The sequence below is a fragment of the Microsporum canis genome, genomic scaffold (assembly GCF_000151145.1).
Source record: "Microsporum canis CBS 113480 supercont1.6 genomic scaffold, whole genome shotgun sequence".
Taxonomy (NCBI): domain Eukaryota; kingdom Fungi; phylum Ascomycota; class Eurotiomycetes; order Onygenales; family Arthrodermataceae; genus Microsporum; species Microsporum canis.
In genome coordinates, this window is record NW_003299164.1 from 2,714,303 (window position 1) to 2,737,658 (window position 23,356).

At 50.1% G+C, this 23,356-nt stretch overlaps 9 protein-coding genes across 9 annotated transcripts; 6 read left to right on the forward strand and 3 right to left on the reverse strand.

The window, feature by feature from the left end:
* Positions 1–613: 613 nt before the first annotated feature.
* On the forward strand, positions 614–2,041 carry MCYG_07148 (acetyl-CoA acetyltransferase; the record flags this gene model as incomplete). Its single annotated transcript, XM_002845138.1, has 3 exons — positions 614–766; positions 827–1,771; positions 1,841–2,041. 3 exons carry the CDS (start codon positions 614–616, stop codon positions 2,039–2,041), a joined length of 1,299 nt encoding a protein of 432 aa, XP_002845184.1.
* Positions 2,042–2,643: 602 nt separating this feature from the next.
* MCYG_07149 (kinesin heavy chain) lies at positions 2,644–5,736 on the forward strand (the record flags this gene model as incomplete). The annotated part of the gene is made up of 4 exons (XM_002845139.1): positions 2,644–2,710; positions 2,777–2,871; positions 2,977–5,432; positions 5,496–5,736. 4 exons carry the CDS (start codon positions 2,644–2,646, stop codon positions 5,734–5,736), a joined length of 2,859 nt encoding a protein of 952 aa, XP_002845185.1.
* Positions 5,737–6,184: 448 nt separating this feature from the next.
* MCYG_07150 (bleomycin hydrolase) lies at positions 6,185–7,978 on the forward strand (the record flags this gene model as incomplete). Its single annotated transcript, XM_002845140.1, has 5 exons — positions 6,185–6,311; positions 6,367–6,461; positions 6,533–6,934; positions 7,020–7,487; positions 7,544–7,978. The coding sequence occupies 5 exons, from the start codon at positions 6,185–6,187 to the stop codon at positions 7,976–7,978; spliced, it is 1,527 nt and encodes a 508-aa protein (XP_002845186.1).
* A 298-nt stretch (positions 7,979–8,276) lies between these two features.
* On the forward strand, positions 8,277–9,415 carry MCYG_07151 (MYG1; the record flags this gene model as incomplete). Its single annotated transcript, XM_002845141.1, has 2 exons — positions 8,277–8,335; positions 8,398–9,415. The coding sequence occupies 2 exons, from the start codon at positions 8,277–8,279 to the stop codon at positions 9,413–9,415; spliced, it is 1,077 nt and encodes a 358-aa protein (XP_002845187.1).
* A 275-nt stretch (positions 9,416–9,690) lies between these two features.
* MCYG_07152 (5'-nucleotidase) lies at positions 9,691–11,928 on the reverse strand (the record flags this gene model as incomplete). The annotated part of the gene is made up of 4 exons (XM_002845142.1): positions 9,691–11,185; positions 11,248–11,441; positions 11,519–11,729; positions 11,804–11,928. 4 exons carry the CDS (start codon positions 11,926–11,928, stop codon positions 9,691–9,693), a joined length of 2,025 nt encoding a protein of 674 aa, XP_002845188.1.
* A 1,116-nt stretch (positions 11,929–13,044) lies between these two features.
* On the reverse strand, positions 13,045–15,406 carry MCYG_07153 (conserved hypothetical protein; the record flags this gene model as incomplete). Its single annotated transcript, XM_002845143.1, has 2 exons — positions 13,045–13,057; positions 13,182–15,406. The coding sequence occupies 2 exons, from the start codon at positions 15,404–15,406 to the stop codon at positions 13,045–13,047; spliced, it is 2,238 nt and encodes a 745-aa protein (XP_002845189.1).
* Positions 15,407–16,928: 1,522 nt separating this feature from the next.
* On the reverse strand, positions 16,929–17,498 carry MCYG_07154 (uncharacterized protein; the record flags this gene model as incomplete). The annotated part of the gene is made up of 3 exons (XM_002845144.1): positions 16,929–16,984; positions 17,072–17,290; positions 17,447–17,498. The coding sequence occupies 3 exons, from the start codon at positions 17,496–17,498 to the stop codon at positions 16,929–16,931; spliced, it is 327 nt and encodes a 108-aa protein (XP_002845190.1).
* A 359-nt stretch (positions 17,499–17,857) lies between these two features.
* Positions 17,858–19,010, forward strand: MCYG_07155 (metalloproteinase 8; the record flags this gene model as incomplete). Its single annotated transcript, XM_002845145.1, has 2 exons — positions 17,858–18,121; positions 18,213–19,010. The coding sequence occupies 2 exons, from the start codon at positions 17,858–17,860 to the stop codon at positions 19,008–19,010; spliced, it is 1,062 nt and encodes a 353-aa protein (XP_002845191.1).
* An 884-nt stretch (positions 19,011–19,894) lies between these two features.
* Positions 19,895–21,895, forward strand: MCYG_07156 (phosphoglycerate mutase family protein; the record flags this gene model as incomplete). The annotated part of the gene is made up of 2 exons (XM_002845146.1): positions 19,895–21,426; positions 21,658–21,895. The coding sequence occupies 2 exons, from the start codon at positions 19,895–19,897 to the stop codon at positions 21,893–21,895; spliced, it is 1,770 nt and encodes a 589-aa protein (XP_002845192.1).
* Between the last annotated feature and the right edge of the window lie 1,461 nt (positions 21,896–23,356).

Here is a 23,356-nt window from a genome sequence, read left to right on the forward strand (position 1 = left end):
GATCGAGACAGTAGAGAAAATGACTCTGGCGGTTATCCAAGTCGTGACGGCGGTAACTTGTTCTCCCTCGTGGGCAAGGAGGATAAGAGGCCAAACGTTACAGGAGAAAACGTTTCGAAGGTAGAAGCGAGTCGGGAAGCCTGAAGGTTGAAGATGGGCTTTTTTTTGCTCTGTTTTCTTAAATTCCCATTCAACTGTCCACGCGAGCTTCTTCTTCTTCTTCTTCTGTTCGTTTCTTCTTTGTGCTTGTTGAGGAGTTTCGAAAAGATGACTAATGATGGCCACGCTGACTAATTCCGGATTTACTCTTTATCCAGGAGCGAACATATCATGTGATGCCGAGTCATCTTCGGAAGGCGGAACCGAGAGCCGAGGAAATATTCACGTGGTTAGCGGGTAGTTTCGGCTTTTGGAGCTTAGACCAAACGGGAAATAAAACTCCCGAGTTTCTCCCGGCGGGCAACAAAGACGAAAAGGACGAGAAGTCGAGGGTTCGGTTTACACGCTTGCATCGTCGTCGTCGTCGTCTGTCTTTCCTTACTCAATATACACAGCTGAAATCGAGATTTACGGAGCTACAGCCCTTCTGATATTCTCGTCCGCCAACTTCAGCATGCAGCGTACTTCCAGACTGGCCGACATTGCCGGCCGCGGTTCGGCACAGAGACTCGGACAGGTCAAGAGGCATTTCAGCACATCCAACGCTCTTCGAAAAGCAATCCAGGATGCATATATCCTCGGGGCTGCAAGGACACCAACAGCCAAGGTGAGCCGATTGACATGCGAGGCTGTCTGTACCTGTGCTAAACAGTTTACCTGCTACTAGTTTAATGGTCCCTTCACCACAGTCCCAGCGCCGAAGCTTGGTGCGGAGGCAATAAAGGCGGCCATCAGCAAATCCAAGGTCCCCGTCGAGAAGATCACTGATGTCTACATGGGCAACGTCCTCCAGGGGTCGGTTGGACAGGCTCCTGCGAGACAGGCGTCCATCTTCGCCGGACTCCCCACCACTGTTGAAGCCGTCACCATCAACAAGGTCTGCGCCTCAGGTATGAAGGCCGTCGTGATGGCCGCACAGAACATCCAGCTCGGTCTCGCCGAGGCCCAGGTCGCTGGTGGCATGGAGAACATGTCTCGCGTTCCTTACTACCTCCCCCGCGCGAGCCAACAGGCTCCGTTTGGAGACATGAAATTGGAGGATGGCCTAGTCAAGGACGGCCTCTGGGATGTCTACAACCAGTTTCACATGGGCGTCTGTGCCGAGAACACGGCCAAGAAGCATGGCATCACCAGGGAGCAGCAGGATGCCTATGCCATTCAGTCCTACGAACGTGCCCAAGCAGCCTGGAAGGAGAACAAGTTCGACGACGAAATCACCCCAGTCACCGTCAAGTCCAGAAAGGGCGAGGTTGTCATCTCCAGGGACGAAGGGTTCGAGGATCTCCGTGCGGATAAGATCCGCAACTTGAAGCCTGCCTTTGTCCGCGACGGCACCGGCACAATTACCGCCGGAAATGCCTCTACCTTCAACGACGGCGCCTCTGCCCTCGTCATCACAAATGAAGCCCTCGCCCGTGAGTACGGGTCTGGGAACCGTGTCCTAGCCCGTATCGTCTCCCATGCTGATGCCGCCATTGATCCTGTCGACTTCCCCGTAGCCCCAGCAAAGGCAGTGCCTATTGCCCTGGAGCGAGCCGGGCTTACCAAGGACCAGATCTCCGTCTGGGAGTTCAACGAGGCCTTTGCTGCTGTTATCAAGGCTAACGAGAAGGTATGTCACTTTTATTCTTTCCCCTCGTTTCTCCTCTCAGTCAGGATGCTAACTTCTTCACCCATGTAGATCCTCGGCCTCGAGAACGCCTGCGTGAACCCTGTTGGAGGTGCCATTTCTATCGGCCACGCCCTTGGAAGCTCCGGTTCCCGTATCCTGACCACTCTCCTTCACCAACTTCAACCTGGCCAGTATGGCCTGGCGGCTATCTGCAACGGAGGCGGTGCCGCCACAGCCATCGTCGTCCAGAGACTAGAGAAGGTCGAGTAAGAACTGGAGAGGGTGATATAATCTATCTATTTTCCCATCTACCCGTGATACCGTCATGTTACCTAGAAGCGAGTGTATAAAATTTTCATTGTTTTTTTTTTCGAATCAACCGGAACTGTAACAGTAATCCATTGTTTGTAACCGTGATTTGACTCAGGGGTAAACCTAGCTTATCAGAACCTCCAACGTGTATATCTATGTATGTATACATACTCGATAGTGTTAATGAAGAGCGCGAAGTGTTGAAGTTGAAGATTTGCGCGCTTGTTGGCGATAAACTCACGTGGGTCCTTCTGCCAACCTCCTTAAAGCCCGTGAAAATAAATAAATATTTTATTACCAGTTCTTCGGTCAGCAAAAAAGAAAAATTAACAACTGCTGTTGCATTGTAAGGCGTTCATACCGATCATATCTAATTATATCTTTTACTTTCCCCCGTCTGTGGACAAATTATACCGTTTGACTTGCTGTCTTGCAGGCTCTCCCCTCTCGTTATCCCAGGTCGCCGAGGACGTCTCCTCAAAGAAGCGACACCATGGCGTGAGTAAACCGCACTACATATCTAGCCCCGAGAAGAGCAAAAGAGTGGAGGAGAGAAAGGCATGCTGACAGAATGTTTTCTTGCTATAAATAGTTCCGGCGCCTCTGGAGGTTTTAACACGATCAAGGGTATGTGGGCCACTGTCCCTCAGGGAGCTTGCACAGGCTGACTTTTGCGCCGTTTGCTTGCCATAGTCGTTGCTCGGTTTCGGCCACAGAATAAGGTAGAAATCGCGAACGGTGGTGAACCGATTGTGGATTTTGAATCTGAAGAAACATGCAGAATAAACGTATGCTCTTCCTATTTCTGTGTTGGCGGTGTAACTTGAAGATAAACAGATGGGCATGGCGAGTGCTTGTAAGTGCTAACTGTGGCTACGGGTATGGGTAAATAGTCAAAAGAGGCTTCAAGCACCTTTACCTTCGACCGGATATTTGACATGAGCTCCAAACAGTCGAATGTGTTTGACTTCTCTATCCGATCAACCGTCGACGATATTATGAATGGCTACAACGGGACCGTGTTTGCGTACGGCCAGACTGGTGCTGGAAAGTCCTACACAATGATGGGATCTGATATTGATGATCCAGACGGGAAGGGAATCATACCTCGGATTGTGGAGCAGATATTCACCAGCATCCTGACCAGCCCCGGCAACATCGAATACACAGTGCGGGTCAGCTACATGGAAATTTACATGGAGCGGATAAGAGATTTGTTGGTGCCGCAAAATGATAACCTCCCCGTCCATGAGGAAAAGTCAAGGGGTGTGTATGTCAAAGGCTTGCTGGAAATATACGTGTCGAGTGTGCAGGAAGTATTCGAGGTAATGAGACGCGGTGATACGTCGAGAGCGGTAGCAGCGACAAATATGAACCAGGAATCCTCTCGTTCGCACTCGATATTCGTAATCACCATTACACAGAAAAACGTCGAGACCGGATCTGCCAAAAGTGGCCAGCTCTTCCTCGTCGATCTTGCGGGTAGTGAGAAAGTAGGAAAGACCGGTGCCAGCGGACAGACTCTCGAGGAAGCGAAGAAGATCAACAAGAGCCTGAGCGCTCTAGGTATGGTTATTAACGCGCTTACCGATGGGAAATCTACGCACATACCCTACCGAGATTCAAAGCTCACCAGAATATTACAAGAGAGTTTAGGAGGAAACTCCCGCACAACACTGATTATCAATTGTTCTCCGAGCAGCTACAATGACGCAGAAACTCTCAGCACCCTTCGATTTGGTGGAAGAGCAAAAGCTATCAAGAATAAGGCGAAGATCAACCAGGAATTGAGTCCGGCAGAGTTGAAACACCTTCTCAAGAAGGCCCAAAACCAGGTGACAACCTTCGAGACCTACATCTCTGCTCTGGAAAGTGAAGTCCAGGTCTGGCGAACCGGGGAAAATGTCTCAAAGGAGAAATGGACCACCCTTAGGTCGGCAGACACCGTAGGCAACCTGAAGGCGGACTCCCGTACCACCCGCCCTGGGACCCCGTCTCGACTGCAGTCTGATATTTCTCGGTCAGAGACTCCAAGTAGACCGGATTCGAGGTTCGGCGAGAGATCAAGCACACCAAGCATCGTTCTAGAAAGAGACGAGAGAGAGGAGTTTTTGAAGCGTGAGAATGAGTTACAGGATCAACTCGCAGAGAAGGAGACATATATTGCCAACGCTGAGAAGGAAGTCCAAGAGAAAAAGGAGGAGCTCAAGATCCTCAAGGAAAATGCTATCAGGACGGGCAAGGATAATGAGAAGCTTAATGCAGACGTTAACGAGCTCCGTATGCAGCTGGAGAAGGTATCGTACGAAAGCAAGGAGCAAGCCATTACCATGGACACCCTGAAGGAAGCTAACTCCGAGCTTACCGCGGAGCTGGATGACCTCAAGCAACAGCTTCTCGATGTACGTATGCGCGCTAAGGAAACGAGCGCAGCACTTGACGAGAAAGACAAGAAGAAGGCAGAACGCATGGCAAAGATGATGGCTGGGTTTGATATGAAAGTGGACGTGTTCTCAGAGAACGAGCGCAAGATACGGCAGTTGGTCGAGCGTGTCGACGCTCTCCATGCTACAAGCTCCGCGGGTGAAGCAGTCTCTCCAGACGAGTTTGTCGAACTGCGAGGAAGCCTGGTTGAAGCTCAAGGCGTCATCAGGCAAGCCGAGCTCGCTATGAGCAACCGTGAAGACGGCTTCCATGGTTCCTTTGATGGAAAGCTGTTGGATAAAATAGCTGCACTTCAGCAAGAAGTTGACGAGCTCCTTGAGCAGCATCTTGGGGAGGCCGACATCTCTGAGATCAAGGAGAAACTCAGCAAAGCATATACCGACGGAAACGAGCTAGAAAAGATGGCGATGGAGCATCTCAGGCACGAACTATCGCTTAGGGACGAAGAGCTTCGCCGCCTAAGGCAGTCAGTTGCTGACTCTACACCGCGCCCTCAGCCCAACGGCTCCTCTGTAAGCGCCGGAGGCACGGCGACCATCAACAGCAAGACTCTGCAGCAGCAGATTGCTGATTTTGATATCATGAAGAAGTCTCTTATGCGTGACTTGCAGAATAGGTGTGAGCGGGTTGTCGAACTTGAAATTTCTCTTGATGAAACCCGTGAGCAGTACAAGCAGGTTCTGCAGTCGTCGAACAACCGCGCCCAGCAGAAGAAGATGGCATTCCTGGAGCGCAACCTTGAACAGCTTACCCACGTACAGCGCCAACTAGTGGAACAGAACGGTAGCCTCAAGCGCGAGGTTGCCATCGCTGAACGAAAGCTGATAGCTAGAAACGAGCGGATCGAGAGCCTGGAAACTCTTCTCCAGGAGAGCCAGGAGAAACTAACGGCCGCGAACCATAGGTACGTTTTATGTTTGTTATATAGTTCTAAGGTAATGCCGAATCTAACTTTCTCCCATTACAGGTTTGAGGCGCAACTCACCGCAGTCAAGGAGCGCCTGGAAGCTGCCAAAGCTGGCTCTACCCGAGGCCTTTCCTCTGACTCAACTGGCTTTGGCTTTGGAGGTTCGAGAATAGCGAAACCACTCCGTGGCGGAGGCGGAGCGGACAGCCCGTCCAACTCTGCATTGTCTAGCGTCCAGGCACAGGAATCCTCATCAAGCGCCGCCCCAAAACGCACCAGCTGGTTCTTTGACAGACGATAAGCTGGCAATATTTCCTAGTATTCATACTTACGCCTGTTATGCCCCCTGGTAACTATTGGTAGTTTTGGTATTTTGATATATAAAGTATTTTGTTTTCATCCTTTCCTTTGGAAGATGCTACAGCGTCGGTTCTCCCCTTTTCTCTAGAACGGCCTTCCTTTTTTTCTTTCTTTTTTTCAAGAATAATATAATGCCTGAATGAGGTAGGATAACCAGTCCCAGACATCTACAAGATATCTTTGCTTCTTCTTCTACTACTACCGGATTAGTCAGCTATTAATCCCCGCCTGCTTCTCCGCATTTCCCCCAGATTTATCAACTTTGGATATGTAAATCAACTTTTGTATCTTGTCTTATATGCGTCTATATATGCATAGATATAGTCAGTGTTTTGGGGATTTCTTCTTTTTGTTAAGACAGATCAGCTAAAAGTTCGTCTACGGCGAGTATGGGTTCCAACCAGTCGAAACTGCAAGAAGCTCCAGGGCGCAGCGAGAAGGCCGTGGCATCGATGAACATGTCCGGCATAATGCAGCTCAGCGACGACGAGTATGTCCATGTCGAAACCGGTGCCCGTGAGTTACCAAGCTACTCATGCTATCTAATAGATGTTGAATTGTTTCACCACAGCTCCGCCGCCTTATTCTTCCACTCGCGGGAGATCAGTTGGGCTTTCAGCCCAGCAAGCGGAGACATGGGAGAAAGAGCTACTTGCTGACCCTAAGGTGACCATCAACATAAACTGCGAGGGAGATCTCTAGCATATCATTATTGGGCCTCTGACCCTGCTGCCTAGAATCGACTCGCCATGTCAGCGCTTTCGACCAATCCGGTCTCGTCTATTTTGTCCAACCCTTCCTCGGCCGTTGTCGATACCCAAACTTTCAACATCAAGATTCCATTTGAAGGGAGTCCTATAACGAACCAAGCGTCTTCTGGTAGATGTTGGATTTTTGCGGCCACAAATGTCTTCAGGGTTGCCCTCATGAAGAAGTATAGCTTGGAAAAGTTCGAACTGAGCCAATCATATTTGTTCTACTGGGATAAGCTGGAAAAGGCCAACTGGTTTATGGAGCAGATGATCGATACCGCTTCTCAGTCCTTGGATAGTAGGCTGGTACAGCGGCTGCTGGAGAACCCTGTGGAAGATGGTGGCCAGTGGGACATGGCTGCGAATCTCGTTCGAAAATATGGATTGGTGAGATTCCTAAACCCCATACCCCATTTTCTCGAAGAAAAGCCATTGCAAGAGTCCAGCCTGACCGTGTTCCTTTATGATAAAGGTCCCGCAAACCCTCTACCCGGACTCCTTTAGCTCGCAGAACAGCAGTGAGCTGGGGAAGATTTTGACAACCAAGTTACGCGAACATGCCTTGATCATTCGCCGGATGGCTCGTAGTAAAGATCCGTCGGCTAGTTCATCCATTGCAGATGCCAAGGACAGTTTCTTGAAGGAGATTCACTCGATCCTCACGATCATGCTTGGGCCACCCCCATCTGCCACCAGAAACTTTGACTGGGAGTACTATGACGCAAAGGGAAAATTCCACAAAGTGTCTATGACTCCGATCCAATTCGCAGCTGGTCTTTCAGATCGTGACGGCGTGCGTGCCAACCAAGGAACTGATGTGAATGAGCTCTTTAGTTTAGTAAACGATCCTCGGAATTCCTATGAGCGCCTCTTGACAGTGGATCGTCTAGGGAACGTCGTCGGGGGGCGGCCGATCACATACGTAAACGTATCCATGGACGTAAGTAGGCGTCAGCCCCGATATTTTGGTCTAATATTTAATGACGGGATGAATAGGACCTCAAACGGGCCGCAGTCGCCATGCTCCATGCCGGTCACCCCGTATTCTTCAGTTGTGATGTTGGCAAGTTCTCTGATCGCAAGCGTGGAATCATGGATCCGGCCCTGTACGACTATTCTCTCAGCTTCAACATCCAATTCGGCATGTCCAAGGCAGGCCGACTGAAAACCGGCGAGACTGCGATGACACATGCCATGGTCCTGACGGGAGTACATGTTGAGAACGGCAAACCTGTTCGCTGGCGTGTCCAGAACTCGTGGGGATCCGAAGTTGGAGACCATGGCTGGTTCGTTATGACAGACAAGTGGATGGACGAATTCCTCTTCCAGGTGGTGGTCGACCGGCGATACGTAGCACAGAACATACGGGATGTATTGAAGCAGAGACCTGTAGTCCTCCCGCGTTGGGATCCCATGGGGACTCTCGCATGAATATAGACTTTACAACAAGTGTTGTATAGTTCTATAATTTACTAACTCTTCACTTGAGACGCATTTCATCTTTTCTGGCGTACCAGGGCCTTACCTGGTAGGCTGACCTTGTTCCCACCAGCAGTCTTCTCTTCAACGTATTTTCCAATTGTTCTTTTGTAAATATGTAGCTAAGGAAGGACCAGGTATTTATCACGTGACATACTCAAATGGGAATCGCAAGCTTTTCTATAAAGAGCGCGAAAACTTGACTTAAAAACTACCAGATTCCATGAGTTGGATACGTCGAGTTGTTAAGATGGCGGAGGAAACTGGAGCGAAAAGACTCAAATCGCCACCCTTGATTGGCACTCATAAGTGAGCCCCCATACTATAAATAAACTCATAAAGACAATGCGACTAACAGTGTGGAATCTAAGCGGTCACTTCCACGCAGATGAGGCGCTCGCCGTTTATCTTCTCCGCTTGCTGCCCGCCTACTCGACATCTCCCCTTATTCGTACACGAGACCCGGCTAGATTAGCTACCTGTCATACTGTCGTTGACGTTGGAGGGGTGTACGACCCCGCTCTGAATCGATATGATCACCATCAACGAACTTTCGACACAACCTTCCCACAGCATCAGACCAAGCTGTCTTCTGCCGGGTTAGTATACATGCATTTTGGAAAGGCAATAATAGCCCAGCATATGGGACTCTCCAGCGACCACCAGGACGTGGACACCATTTACGAAAAGCTCTATGGAGATTTTATTGAAGCGCTCGACGCACATGACAATGGAATATCTGTCTACTGTCCAAAGGACATCTCTAATGCGGGCTTGGAGAAACGGTTCCGAGATGGTGGTATTAACCTAGGCTCCTTGATCAGTGACATGAACCTCAGCGGACCAGGCGAGAGCCTGGACGAAGACGCTCTATTTGCTAGGGCTAGCACCTTTATTGGAGAGACATTTTCAAGGAAGCTCCACGCAGCGAGCAGCAAATGGCTGCCTGCCCGTGCTACGGTTACCCAGGCTTATCGATCTCGCTTTGATGTTCACCCTTCGGGGAAGATATTGTTGCTGTCAAACTCAGGAATTCCATGGAAAGAACATTTATACCGCCTGGAAGAAGAGGCTGGAAACGCAACGACAGGAGGCACAGAAAATAATGTCATATATGTCATATACCCTGAATCAAGCACTGAGGATGCCAACTGGCGTGTTCAGTGCGTTCCCGTGAGTGAAAGTAGCTTTGAGTCCAGGAGAGCTCTTCCAGAAGCATGGCGTGGTGCGCGGGACTCGGAGCTCGATAGAATCATATCTAAAGAAATGGATGCAAAGAAGCGAGACAGGATACCTGACGGTGCCATATTTGTGCATGCCAGCGGGTTTATCGGAGGGCACAAGAACAAGACAGGAGCACTCGCAATGGCCATTGAAGGCCTTAGTTAGTATAACTCAATAGTACAGCTCAAGGCTCCTTCTTTTGACGGGGTAGCATATACGGTATCAGTACCGCCGATTTTAAAAGCTCCATGTTAACAAGAAAACACACTTATCTTTGACAGTCCTGCCTTCTCTTTATAGGCTATGGCTTGATATTTCTCCCATTGTGGCCTGCACTTTTGTCTTATATCTATAGATGGCTTACTGAAACTTGCTGGCAATGCTACCAAACAAACCCCCCCCACCACCACCACCACCTACAATAGAAACAATCCATTTAATTAATCGATGCGAATGATCCTGCCATCTACCACGGGCGCTATAGCATGAGTCCACGGTGGCAGCTGATCTATACCACCTTGTTCAACAGTCTTGACTCGGTTTGGATCAACCCCAATCCGCCTTCGCCACTTCTGAAGGACTCTTCTGGCGACTAATTCTTTATGGTCGGCATCATCCGGGGACGCAGCACCGGCCGTGACATAGTTACGGGGTCGGGAGAGAAATTCTGAATGTGAATCAGACTCTGAGTCAAGGGGGGGGTCGATGTCGTTTCGATACGGAGATATGGTGCTAATCTGTTGTTGATTCATCATCGCGGCCGCGGCCACTGGGTTGGTGGCCTGCGCAATACTAGGCTTTGAGACGTAGCGGAAGGACGAGCCAGTTGAAAGATCGACGGCAGAGGTAGTGCTGCTAGGTGGTGGAGTCAGTTCCTCTGACTTGAGCTTTTTGTGAATATCAATGAAGTGTCGGTTCAGACTACGGCTAAGCCGGCTCCATTTCCCAAGGATCTTGTTACTGAGGAAGAACTGGCGAAGTATCGTACTGATGAGGAGACCGTCCTCTTCCGAGACAATCTCCTCCGCCTCGCCGCCCTCACTCTTGACAAGTAGCGAGGCGAAACCATCTTTGCCCCTTGCCATATAGCCTCTGGTAGATACCGTGTAAAGCTTGTCTTCTTCGACATCCTCGTCGTTCACTTTTGCCCACATGACACGGGAACCGGGCGCTCTGGATACGGAGAAGGCGAACTTGATGTTAGACACCTGCGGAAACCGCCCCTCTAGAGCAGGAAGCTCGCTGACACCGTTTTCCAACGCCAAACGGAGGGCCTTGCCTGTGATGCGGAGAACTACCACGGGATCTTCGAAAGGGAAACAATTGAGGAGGTCTTTCACTCTTAGTATCCCAGGTGGATAGATTTGGTCTCCTCGAATGGTTCCAGAAGCCATAATCGCACAATCGGCATCGTGGTAGCACCTCATCAGGTCGCATACAAAATTGCCAAGGTTGGATTCTTGTGTGCGGACGGTGGTGAACCGGCCGTCCAACGGAGTGACTGTATACCCGATAGGCTTCTGCAGTTTCCACTTGAGGGCCGATGTAAGCTTGTCTACAAGCTTGACGGTCTCTGGGTGCTCGGGTAATTCGCGTGTGACGTCGCGGCGGGTGATGTTGAAATCCCAGCCAGGGCCGGGCTCCTTTCTCCAGGCTTCGATGTAGCTCAGCTGCTTGAAATCAGTACCAGACCGTAAGATGTGTGTGGAGTTGATGAGGCTGTGGCTGTAATAATGGTCATGGCCGCCCAGAATGATATCGATAAGGCCAGGGGGGATCTTCTCTGCGAGCTTGTTATCATTTGGCTCTCGCTGATGGGTGATGGCGATGACTATCTCGGCACCCTGTTCACGTAGGGCGGGGACCAGCTCCTTTGCTGTTTCTGACGCGGACTTGTATATAAGATTCGGGGGTAGATAGTTGATAGTCGCGAGCCTATTGACTTGTAAGCCAGTTTGCTTTTAGATATAGATTATATGAAGGTTCATCCTGCCTACCACTCCCTTTCGCCCAAGCCGATGACGCCAACCTTTATTCCGTTCGAAGAGACGAGCATGCAGGTCTTCTGACAATTGGCCATGGGCTCGCCCTCTCCCAGCGCCGGGTCGAGCACATTTGCGAGCAGCCACGGAAACCTGCACTGGGACCTGAGGTGTCTAAACTGCGCGATCCCAAAGTCCAGGTCGTGGTTCTACATCTCCGCTAACCGTTTAGTCGTCATCCCGGTCTAAATATGAGGAACAAGAGAGGAGGGGAGGGGGAACGCACGCCAACACAGGCTACATCCGTTCCCACATGGTTAAGGAAGGGGACCATATGCTGGCCCTTCGTAATGGTGCTCTCGAGGCTGGGGTTAAATGCGTCTCCAGAGAAGAACGTGAGCATCGAGGGCTGTCCAGCGAACCCGGGGTCAGATCTATAGTAGTTGACCAGGGTCTGAAACCGCGGGGCGCCACCGCAGGGCTCTGACGAGGAGGCTCTAGACAGGTGTGTCAGTATAGAGATGTATTTCAGAGGGCATGTAACTGTACTATGTCGGTTCAACCGACTTACTCGACATGGTAGACGTCGTTGTAGTGTAGGAGGCGCAGGTCTGGAGCCCCCCTTCTGCCGCTGTCGAACGTCGCGACGGCGGCGCTTTCGGCCACCTGCCGCGACGTATTGGTGTCTGCTGGCATATGCTATGTCTATCTATCGCCCGGAGGTGTTTGTTCCGTGTTGTTTTACCTGTCCGTTGTCTGTAAACAGCCTGATGGTTAGCTCGTTGTTGGTTTCGTGGCGTCTTTGGTACATTTTGTTTTGTCCCAAGCCACCACAGCTGCCATCCCGTTAGTCAGTTACAAGCCCAGACGTAGAACGAGCAAAAGATAGAGAAGTTGCTTCTTCACATGCTATAAGTATACGAATATATATATATCCCTTGGCTATTCACAGTGTCTTCGCCTCGATTGCCAACCCAGGACAGGAGAGCTACAGCCCCAAACACCGCCGTGTAGAAGGGGGACCTGTACCGCCATGCTGTGTTGCAAGTTCCCTATGCGCTTGTAGCATTCAAGTTCACGAAGGGCGCTCCTCTTCATGTCTTCCCATCCGCGAGCACCTTCTCCGGGTACCTAACGAGCGTATCATCAGTGTCAGGACGAGCAGCACAGAATTGTACTTGTCTGATACAAGAGGCACACCGCGCTGATATCATAGCCATGTAGGTCGACTCCGTGTGGTCGTTTATGCAACGTTTTCAGATCCTCTGCGAATGGAATAAGGGTATCATCATCAGTAGCCCGGAGCGTATAGTAAAAGGCTTCGGGTTAAGGTAGTCGTAGAGGGTGTAAGGCTTTTCCTGTATCTCCACCAGGCTCAGTGTCTCTGGGTAGCGGGAGGAGTGGCTGTATATCGCCTGGCCCTGAAAGTCGTCTATGGTTAGGCCGTTGAGACCGTCGTCTGCTCCCACCATTTGGCATATCGAAGGTGGGAGAGTCACGGAAGTGGTTGGGTAACTGGTAGAAAGGGATGCATTCTTCATTTTTTTACTTGTGGGCGATGGCGCGCAGCCAAAGCCTTTAGCAGCACATCTCTTCTCCGTACGATGCCAAACATCACTCTCAACGCTTCGTGATACATATAACTACTACGAATGGGTGTCAAAATATAACCTCTTTTCTATCAATCGTACTGGTAGAGTTATAATACATTCGCTATGGGGTATTCAGTTAGCCTTTTGTGATGTACACACACACCCCGTTGTAGCAGAACACTTGCGTGTTGGAGGCTTTCCGGTAGAGTCCAACATATGTTCAGCATTTTTGTCTAGTTAGCGGTTATTGATGCATATAAAGGTGATAATAAATATGCTCAGTTAACTGTACATGAGGGTCAAGGGAGGAAAGGGTATATATAATAGAGACATAGGACGCGCCAGGTCGGACCTCACTTCAGATACGTCTCCAAGTGTCTCAACATCGACCCCATTTCTCGCTCCAACTTGGTTCGCTCCACATCTACCTTCTGCTCTATTTCTTCACCGGGAGTGCTCTTCCCTCTCTTTCTCGGCTGGTTTAGCGATGTGTCTCCCAGCGGCACTCGTTCAGCGCACATAATCTTCGCCCGCTCAAAATCAATGATCAGGATTCTCTCGCTATCCCACAACATATTCCTCATTTCTACATCACGGTGGAGCACGCCATGCTTGTGAATGGCCTGTAGTGACTCCGATGCCGCAGAAATAACTTGGCCCTTCAAAGCACCACAGTCACTAATACTAGTGCCCGCATGGGCAAGAAGTAAAAAGTGCGGAATGTACGCAATACCGTCGTAGCACATGGGCTGCTTAGGGATATCGATAGTGCCGAGACACACAGGAATATGCACACCCTGAATTGGCTGCAGCCGGTCATAGACTGCTTTTTCATGTCTGAGGTAGTGACGGAATTCCCAAGGGAAGCCCTTCCCCACGAAGGTATAGCCATATGCGAAAAGGATGACTTCAAACAGTGCGCCGCGAGCACCATGTCTGTGGAGCGATTCGCAACCTAATGGGATTCTCGGGTCTGGTTTCTGCTGAATTTGTGCCTTGAGCAGGGTGATGAAGGTGGTGTGGTCAATCCTATGATTGTCTGTTCCGTGTTCCTTAGCATTTGGGCAGGCACTGTCCAGCGGCCCGCCATTCACGAGGCCAAGTAAGCACTTCTGTGTGCAGTATCGCCGAGTTCCATCCCTGCAAACAGGGCCCTTGTAGGATGACGCCCAGGCAGGTAGAGGAGGTGGCACAACCATGACATTCGTGGGCGGAGGCCGTGGATTGGGTGAGCCTGAATCAGGGCCACCGCCGTCATCATTATCTTCATCACTACGGCCTGGAAATGTAGAAGTTGGTTTGCACGTCGATCGCACCCTGGATCGGGTGCGCACAGGCGTCCTCTGGATAAACAGCTTTGCGCTCTTCAGGGGCTCATATGGTGGAGAGGATCTCGCATCGTTTGCTGGTGGTGTTGGTGATCCTAAATCTTCTTCGACAATCACCCATGTTTTCAAACGCTCCTCTGCCCAAATTCGCCAGTTTTGATCATGCGGGGCGGTTCGTATGGCTTGCAGTGCAAAAGCAAGGACTTGTCCAGCAGCTGTCATATGCAGCCTATTGTCACCGTCAAGCTCTCCTGTAAAACCGGTCGTCTCGCCCACGTCTTGCTTAGGGGCCGAAAGGTAATAGTAAACAGTCCCGGGGTCTTCAGCATCAAAATGGAGGAAGATTAAGGCTTCACCGGTACTCACATACCCGTACTCAACACCGGCCTTGATCATGTAGGAAAAGGCTTGCGTGATGACGGCGGCCACCAGACGACGATGTCGGGTTTCATTTGTGTCAGCGCGATGACACTCGACTACCTCATCAAGCTCCATGTCCTGAAGCCCGTCCTGAATAGCCGCCAGTGGGAGTTTATGCGGTGGCTTGAGCTCACCAATAAAAGCCGGTCTTTTGACCTTCTCGCCCTCGTCGTATACACAAAACTCATCCGCCAGCGGCCGGCCAGAGGTTGGAGGGGTATTTGGTGTTGCAGTCCCTCCGGTGGCTTTCCGGAGCTTTGACGGGCGAGCAACAACTTCCTCTTCCTCTTCACCATCGGTAAGGGTATTTGTATGGTTTTCGAACACGATATGTCCCTGAAGCTTGAACGCCTCTCGGAGTTGCTCGTTTTGATAGAGGGCCTCGATCACCGACGTCGCGGGTACCGTAATGGCATCGCGTTGGAAGTAGTGGAGGTCTAGCTCCGAACGAATTATTTTTTTCATGTTGTGTCCTATGGTCATCAACCCATGTAAGGAGCTGAAGTGGCGCTGCGTGATAAAATCCCCATCGACCAGTTGGTCCCAGATTGCTGTCTGCGCTTCGGCAAATAGAGTCCACTCCCGGATGCGGTCAGGGCGGAGTTTGCCGTCTGCATTGTTGGCACTGCCTTTGGTCGAACCTTTGGGATGCCCTGGGACAAGGCCGAGGAAGAGATGGGTGTGGCACGCGTCAAGGTATTCGGGGAGGGTCGAGCACCGTATCTGTTCTTCAAGACGCCGCTTAGCGTCTTGAAGACCTTGCTCAGCGACTCTCCGACGTTGTTGTTCATGCTGTAAAAGCTCGCGCAGTTTTTTAACCTCATCATCGGCCATTGTAACGAAGGAGGGGAGATGTTGCGTAGAACCCCGTCCAAATCTGCCCAAAGGTGAGCCCACGCTGATTGGCGGCAGAGACTAGTTACTTATTGTTTGACAAAGCTGGGGTTTCATGCTTTAAGATGTCGGTGGCCATATCGTATATAACGAGAGGGAGGGACGGGACCGGGGTATCTCAAAGTGGCAGAAGGTCCAATCTATGGTTGCAGCAGGCAAAGGAAGCGTCTTTTCCCACCTCGAATGCCAAGGTAGAGATAAAGATGAAGAGTATCGAGCTGATGCTTTACATAGTACATGTTCACATCTGATGGATGGATGTTGTGTCAAATAACGAGCAGGAGCAGCGAATGACGATTTGGTTCAACGTGTAAGAGCACGTGAGATGACTAAGCACAACACCTGAGTGGACTTTTATAGTCACGTGATATATTAGGGCGTTACACCTTTGGCTACTTATATAAATCCTGGGGAAGTCTTTTAAAACACACAACCTACATAGTAAGCCTGATTAACATTATTTCACTGAATATTCTATCCTCGTGAAGTGCTCTTCGCTCTAGAAAACGCCTATTTCTCATCCCATCATATTCCAACAGCCCTGGCACGATACTCAGAATGTTTGACTCGGCTTCCAGAAAGGCTCCTAACCTTAAGAAACGGAAGTCTCCGACTCCAACTACCACTAGTAATATGTTGTTAACGAACCCTACACGGCTAACTTATACGTCCACCAACATCTCCTAGGCTTCTTCCGCAACCTCTGTGCCGTCTGACGCTACGAAGAAAATGACTGCAGAGGAACGCTGTCTCTGGATCAAGAAGGCGTTTGAAGAGGTAAACAACATGTCGCAACGGGGTTAATGAAAGCCTTAGATATTGACACGGACAAGAACTTTTTGAGAACTTTTTGTTATTCCTCCGGGGAATGGCCTTCTACCCGTACTATAAGGAGTACTATCTTGAAGGAATTCTCCCAAGACAGGAGGCTGCCAAGAAAGATGGTAATAATGTCCCTAGAGGTCCGCGAGTGCGTGACGTTCAAATGGCCATCCAAGCAGGCGAGAGCGGTGGGAAGATGAATTGCTAATCAGCGACGGGCGGATCTTCTTGGCTAGGGCAGATTTCGACATAATGCTATGGACGATATAAGAGCAAAAGGCATCATAGCCAAGTACTAGCCTTACTCCAAAAATATCCCCTATTACACCAGCCAGATATCATATCGAACTCCGTATACCAAAGAACGGAAAGGCCTTACATAATATAGTACCTGGTTGGTTTACGGGCGGATCAACGACCCTGTAGCAATCGCTCATCCGGCACCATTGGCGAATACTAATAATAACATGTTTCTGTTACCCCTGCATAAAACAAACCCTTAACCTTGTTACTCTGTAACCCGTCAACTACCGACTGGTCCGACCGAGGGCTGAGAGTTAGGGACCAGGTTCTATCACCCTTTGCTTCCCCCCACACAGCCACCTCTCTATCGCACGATAGTGGTGGCTTCGCGCTCGAGTCAAGCCTCGGGATATGTCCTTGATGAGAGCCCGGAGCATCTTCCCCACGAACTTTCTGCACCACCAATTATATAGTTAGTTCTATAACTGTACACCCTGGGATGGCCAGATCAAGGCGTCATCTCCGTCCCTCCTCGCCTACTCTCGGGCCCCATCTGGGGGAAATGGAAAGAAGAAAAAGGAATAATATCATTGATGACTGTTATTCGAACAACATCTCCAGGGGCGCTTTCAACAATCAACGATGATGATGTCTGGCTTGCGACCAGAGCCGAGAAAATAAGATGTCGTTCCAACCAACTTAAGCGATCGCTTGGCGGGTAGATCAACCGATCGCTGTCAACCACGCTCTGATCTTCGTCTATGAATATCAGTAAACATCAGGAACATCATACCGTCTTCTTCAATACCCTCCGCAAGCCCCTAAGGCGCCAAGTAATGCCTGTCATATGCTTGTTTCAACGTCTGTTTCCTCCATGCATTTCAAAGCGGAACCCGGCAGCGCCAAAGCACGAACTCCACTCCACCCTTCCCCAGACCTGTTGGCCCGTAATATTGACCTCAGCCATGGCCTCGCAATTGAGCACGCCGTCTGGCTGCCGTATATCGGTCCTTCGAAGATACCCATTGTAGCCGGTCCGATGCAACCCCTGGACAATTTCCTTGTATTTGGGATTATTTCCTGGTTTTCATCCTGGCTCAAGGTCAGTATGGCTGCAGGCACCTGGATGCAGGGGATGGTTTTATGCCGATATTATCCTGAGCAGGGGGTCTAGCTCGCAAGTGATATAAAGAAGGATGAGCTTCCTCTGGGGAAGGAGCAGTAGCAGCAACAACAACATCGATAACAACAAGAGACATTGATTCTCTTGATCACCAACCTATCACTCAATCATATTTTCTATCTCTTGCTTATCCTCCTTTCACCATGCAATTAGTCGCTGCTCTCGCAGCCTTGGGTGCCCTGGTAGCCCCGGCTGTTGCTTACCCTCACGCCCCCATGAACGAGACTCTTGTCGACGTTCAGCTCACCGCTATTGGAAATACCATGATCAAAGCTATCATCACCAACAAGGGAGACACCCCGTTGAACATGCTCCAGTTCAACACCATCATGGACGAGAACCCTAATCGCAAGGTCATGGTCTTCAAGGATGGTTGGCACATACCTCTCCTCTATTTTGTTAATCGAGTATGTAGGGTTGCTAAAATGACGGATAGGTGCCGAGGTTCCATTCACCGGAATGATGCCACATTACTACATGGCTGATCTCACCGAGGAGTTCTTCACCACCCTTGCTCCCCAGGCCAGCGTTGAGCACTCCTTCGACATTGCTGCCACCCATGATCTCAGCGTCGGTGGCAAGTATGTCGTTACCGCTAACGGTGCTATCCCCACTGCGGAGGAACACAGCACCACTATCACCTCGGCTGCTTTGTACGAGTCTAACGAGCTCCAGATGGATATTGACGGCAACCAGGCTGCTGCCGTTGAGCAGGCCATGAACTTCACTCCAGAGATGCAGTCCATTCATGCCAGAGCCCTTGAGAAGCGCACCAAGATCGTCGGCGGCTCCTGCAACGCAAACACCCTTCGTGCCACCCAGACTGCCCTTGGAAACTCTGCCCGCCTTGCACAGGCCGCTGCCCGTGCCGCTGCCCAAAACCCACAGAAGTTCCAGGAGTACTTCCGCACCAACGACGCCAACGCTAAGCAGAGAGTCATTGCCCGCCTCAACTCCGTCGCCCGCGAATCTAGCTCTGCCAACGCCGGTGTCACCACCTACTACTGCTCTGATACCATGGGTGGCTGCAAGCCCCGTGTGCTTGCCTACACCCTTCCATCCCGCAACTTGGTCGTCAACTGCCCAATCTACTACAACTTGCCCCCCCTCACCAGACAGTGCCATGCCCAGGACCAGGCTACCACTACTCTCCATGAATTCACCCACAACCCAGCCGTCGCTAGCCCACACTGCCAGGACTATGCCTATGGTTATCAACAGTGCATCTCTCTCCCAGCTGCCAAGGCTGTTCAGAATGCTGACAACTATGCCCTCTTTGCCAACGGTATGTTTTGACTCTATTCTACCCCTGTTACAGTTTTACTGTTGGCTAACAAGTAGTTGTAGCTATCTATGTCAACTGTTAGACGATGCTTCGGTGCCCTTACCGTGGTCGAACACAGTTCTCACGAGCAGAATGACTTCAACTGTACATACTTTTCTTCACTTTTACATACTTTTCGCTTGGGCTAGCTGAGAAGACATACTTTCTATCCACTTGTCACCAATAAAGTTGACTTTTAGTATATATTTTCGGCAAGGGGTTGTTGGAGATGGCCATTCCACATATCGCTTAGGCACGAACCACTGGCTCTAATACTCTTATACAGCATGTATATATATAGAGCGCCTGTAGTCTCTAGCCCTTTTAGTTTCATCGTACATTCATTGTAGCCCTGTATATATCGCATTTTCCCATGCTTATTTGGTGTCTCTGAAAGCATCATCTTGCTGCTCTGCTATTGAGAAGCTCAGCCGTGTCATGTGATCTCCGTGGCCCCCTAGTCTTCTTCTGACTAAGCTTACACGTGATACGAGATCACATGTTTTTTAACGACTCCAAGAAGGAAGAAGCAAAAAAAAAAGAAACATCACCAAGAAGGGCGCAATCTTCACCCCCGCTCAAGTAAGAGCCATGTTTGCATCGTGATGGCGGCCACTGTTACATGGTATGCACAGTATTCTGTGTATTTTGTGCTGTGTGATGTTTGACGTATTTATTATTCTCTATCAAGCGAGTTTGGCCAACTGTGAATATAAACACTACCATGCAACTACTTCATAGATATACACCCGACAGCCGCAAAGCTACTCGTTGAGAGCCAGCCTAGTTCTCCCTCCTCATCTCTCTCGATATATCCTACAAGGCCCGACCGTATACGATATAAGAAGCAGGTATCATGGGAAGACCACCGAGCATCATCATCGTTGTCAGGTACGGTATATCTGTGTACATAAGGGATGCTTCATCCGCTAACTTCACTCCCATCAGGCATGGTGCCCGACTGGATGCGGCTGATAAACAGTGGCATCTTACCTCGCCAACACCATACGATCCGCCTTTGACGTACGGCGGCTGGAACCAGTCCCGTGCTCTGGGAGTTCGCATCGGGACGCTTCTACAGTACCGTGAACTCCACAGGTGTCTCCCCTCCTCTCTGTCCTCTGATGGCCTGCCGGAAAGCGGCCACCCCAGCCGTCAAATCCAGTCTCCATGCAGTGCGCAGGAACAAGAGCCGCGAAAGCATCGTATTATCATTCATTCATCGCCCTTTCTTCGATGTGTCCAAACAGCCATATCATTAAGTGCGGGGGTCAGTCAGTCGAAGCGTATTCCAGCAGACTCGTCGCCTCACCAATGGCCCCAGTCTGGTACCCCCCTACCAACGAGCCACCGCCGCTGGCGTTCCACTTCCCCTCGGCCACAGCGTCAGGATTCGCCTCAGCTGGCCCCCATACAAGAGCCCGGAGAAAACGCAGGTGAAGCTGCTCATGGGAAAGAAAAAGTTTCCCCGCCAGGTGAAAAGCAATGTTTACTCCGCCTGGACGCTTGTCTAGGAGAATGGCTGACACCAGATTACTTTGACACAATCACACCACCGCCTGGGTCGGTCATGATGCTTGCAGGGGCAAAATCAAGCTTGCTTCGACAAGAAGACTCTGTACCATCGGATATAACTCCTCAGTCGGTCCGTGGACATTTCCCCGGAGGCTGGAACGGATTCTCTGCCAACAGTACTGCGGAAAACGGAAAAGGTGACGAGAATAGCCCCCCAGCAACAGCTGCCTTCTCAGGAGGCATGACAGATATTCTAGATACCGCCGCTGATAAGCCAGCCAACCTCCAAGGCTTATCTAAACTGTCGACCACCTCCCAGACACATAACGACAATGAATACATCCCCCCAACGCCCACATATGCCATATCTCCCTCCGACCCTATTCCCGCGGGGTATGTAGCTCACGCGCGGGATGCATGTATCGACGTAGACTACCAGTGGGACAGCATGAGGGCCCCCCTGGATTGGGGCAGTGGTGGGGAATACGGTGAGGAGTGGAGCTCCATGCACCGCAGATTTCGAAGCGCGCTCGAGAGGATGGTTAACTGGTACAAGGCCGGTGATAGTAGAAAAACCAAAAGGCGGCTGTCTCACAGAGAGGAATCTCAAATGGCCTCTGACGATACCCTGGCTACAGATGAGGATGACGATACTGACACAGTCCTCATAATCGTTACTCACGGAGCTGGGTGCAACGCCATCGTTGGTGCTCTGACCAACCGACCCGCCCTACTAGATGTTGGCATGGCTTCCTTGACACTCGCCGTTCACAGGAGCTGTATTACGGGTGATGAAAACGCCGTCATTCAACCTACACCAACACAGAGGAAATCAGGTAGCTCTAACGAGTTGTCGGATGAGTATGAAGTAAGGTTAGTGAACTCGACCGAGCATCTCCGAGTTGGAAGCAGCAGCTCCACGCAATCACCGTCCCCTAGAGTCCTCCCCAGCCCAATATCATCATATCGGCATCGATTTACGTCTCTATCTACTGTGACCGACTCCTTTGAGAGTGGTTTCTCGATCGGACCATCTCGCAGCTCTAGCTTTAACGGCACCACAAGTGGCTTACGCAATCCTTCAAGGTCCTTTTCTGGTGACAGGCATGCCACCCCAGGCCTATGGGGGTCTACCCCCGCTGCCGAACCCGTTGATGATATTATGCCAAACTTTGAGGGATCTAATAGCGACTCAAGAGGCATTGAAGATGCTGCAAATACAAGAAACAATGCTGTGGATGGTGCACCACAGCGCGCGAAATCCCAGCATGGGCTCTGGAGTTCCCGTAGCCGCGAGCCAACCGCAAAGAGACGCTGGACGGTCACTGAACGAGGAATATGAACATACACATAACAAAAGCTATAAGTCATTATAATGTCCTTTAATCAAACTTCTTACTCATACGACTGATGACTGTATCGTTTCTCTTTAACTGCGCGCATTTTACCTCCCATCTCTTTTTATTATATTCGTGTGTCTATCTTTTCTTCCCAGAAAAGGTTTCCATCGAATACCCACTCTCACTATTCAGTGTTTGTAACTTACATACCTTTTTTCCGGTATAAGATACACATAATCGTGCAGTCCAGACAGACCTCATTATATATTAGGGAAAACAGCTTGACCATAGAAGTGTGTCTTATACCTATTATAAAGGTGTAATAACTTCCATCATGGGGAGTAACAAGAAAAGGCACTTCGAGCTAATAATGTTAATATAGCACACCATGCTGCATTACTATGAGCAGTATCAGAGCCTCAATAAGTTCCACTTCAATTCTATGGGATAGTAATACCAAGCATTTCCTCCCACTGCTTCTTGTTTAGCCTACTAATACACATTGGTAGGAACTTGGAGATATTGTGCGCAGAACTAATTCTGTACAGAGTTGACCAATGCCCCAGGTTTACACACCAACAATGCTTCGATATCAGCAAGGTCCTGAGGCCCTTCTGGGTGACCCTGAGTAACACGCTCGTATGCGCTCTTCAACTTCGTACAGATCAGATCATCTCGTGAGCCCCACGGGAAGTTATTCTCGACGACTTGGGCGAGGGCATGGAGAGAAGATACATCCCACCCGGTCTACGATGTTGTGAGCAGGAGATGATACAAACACGGTTCAGGCCTTAATTACTTACGACTTGTCGATAATATCAACATTTATACGAACAGGTTGCTTATTAGGCCTTCGGATTGTATGGACTAGGCCACAGACTTACCAATGTGACATGCATATTAGCACCCAATAAGCTTTTAGGATCCAGGGGGGTTGATGGGCTAAAGGCTTTTACATTCTCCGTACCAGGGTGTTATACTCTAGAGGAAGGGATGAGCTATATTGGAGTCGACAGGGAGCTTCTCACAAGACCATACGCTGCATCAGGTTAACACAAAACAGGCAGTTGCAGCAAGGGCAGATAGTTGAAAATCAGCGTTGTGGGTGGCTATGTATGTTCCGCCACCCACGTAGCATGCGCAAGACCCTTGATTACTGTATCCCCAAGGACAGCGCGTGCTTTGTCTGCACGACCTCCAACAGACAACTTTGGTGGGAATTCCATATACTATCTGGTGGGCTCGTTGATGAGCTATCTCAAAAGTACTTTTCAAGTTTAATCGTTTAATGCATACCACAGGCCGTTAATATACCGTCAAATATAACCAGTCTCCCTGCCACCAGTTGGTGCGGGCTCGTCTTTTTGGCCGAATGGCAGATTTTGACATATATATAACTTGCGCACGCTTAGACCTTCGATACATGGCTTCTCGATATATCTCTAGAGTACGACTCTGATGAG